The sequence below is a fragment of the Pteropus alecto genome, unplaced genomic scaffold (genome assembly GCF_000325575.1).
Source record: "Pteropus alecto unplaced genomic scaffold, ASM32557v1 C17409036, whole genome shotgun sequence".
In the NCBI taxonomy this organism is placed as follows: domain Eukaryota; kingdom Metazoa; phylum Chordata; class Mammalia; order Chiroptera; family Pteropodidae; genus Pteropus; species Pteropus alecto.
In genome coordinates, this window is record NW_006481969.1 from 1 (window position 1) to 453 (window position 453).

General features: G+C 53.4%; 1 gene segment (V, D, J or C); it reads right to left on the minus strand.

Moving 5' to 3' along the window:
* Nucleotides 1–6: 6 nt before the first annotated feature.
* Nucleotides 7–447, minus strand: LOC102895890 (the record flags this gene model as incomplete). The annotated part of the segment is given in 2 exon segments: nucleotides 7–267; nucleotides 389–447. Coding segments are annotated over 2 exon segments (310 nt in total), but the record flags the coding sequence as incomplete, so codon positions are not given.
* Nucleotides 448–453: the final 6 nt, after the last annotated feature.

Genomic DNA, 453 nt, shown 5'->3' on the forward strand with positions numbered 1-453 from the left:
CGGAGTCCCCCAAGCCTGGCGAGCGGACGTCAAGAGAACAGTGGGAAGTGTTGGTCCGGCTGGGCTGGAAGTTGTCGGAGGTGTCTGTCTCATTATTAAACTGCGTCTCATAGTAGTAGAACAGCAGCTTGGGGGCTTGGCTCAGCTTCTGTTGGTACCAGTACATGGCGTCGTGATTCAGGTCCTGAAAACAATTCAGGGTCACGGGTTTTCCCACCCTGGTGACCTGGTATTTTGGGTTCTGGGTGACCATGGCACCCATGGGACCTGCAGAGAGAGATGGAAAATTAGAAACAGAGTCAAGAAGGACACTGATGTCGCTGCCAGAAAAGACAGGAGCAGGACATGATACTTTGAGTCAAAGTTGTCCTTTCTGACCAGGGCGCACCTGCTCCGAAGAGACAAAAGACCACGTAGTAAGGAAGCCTGGGACCCATGGCAGGGCCAGAACGG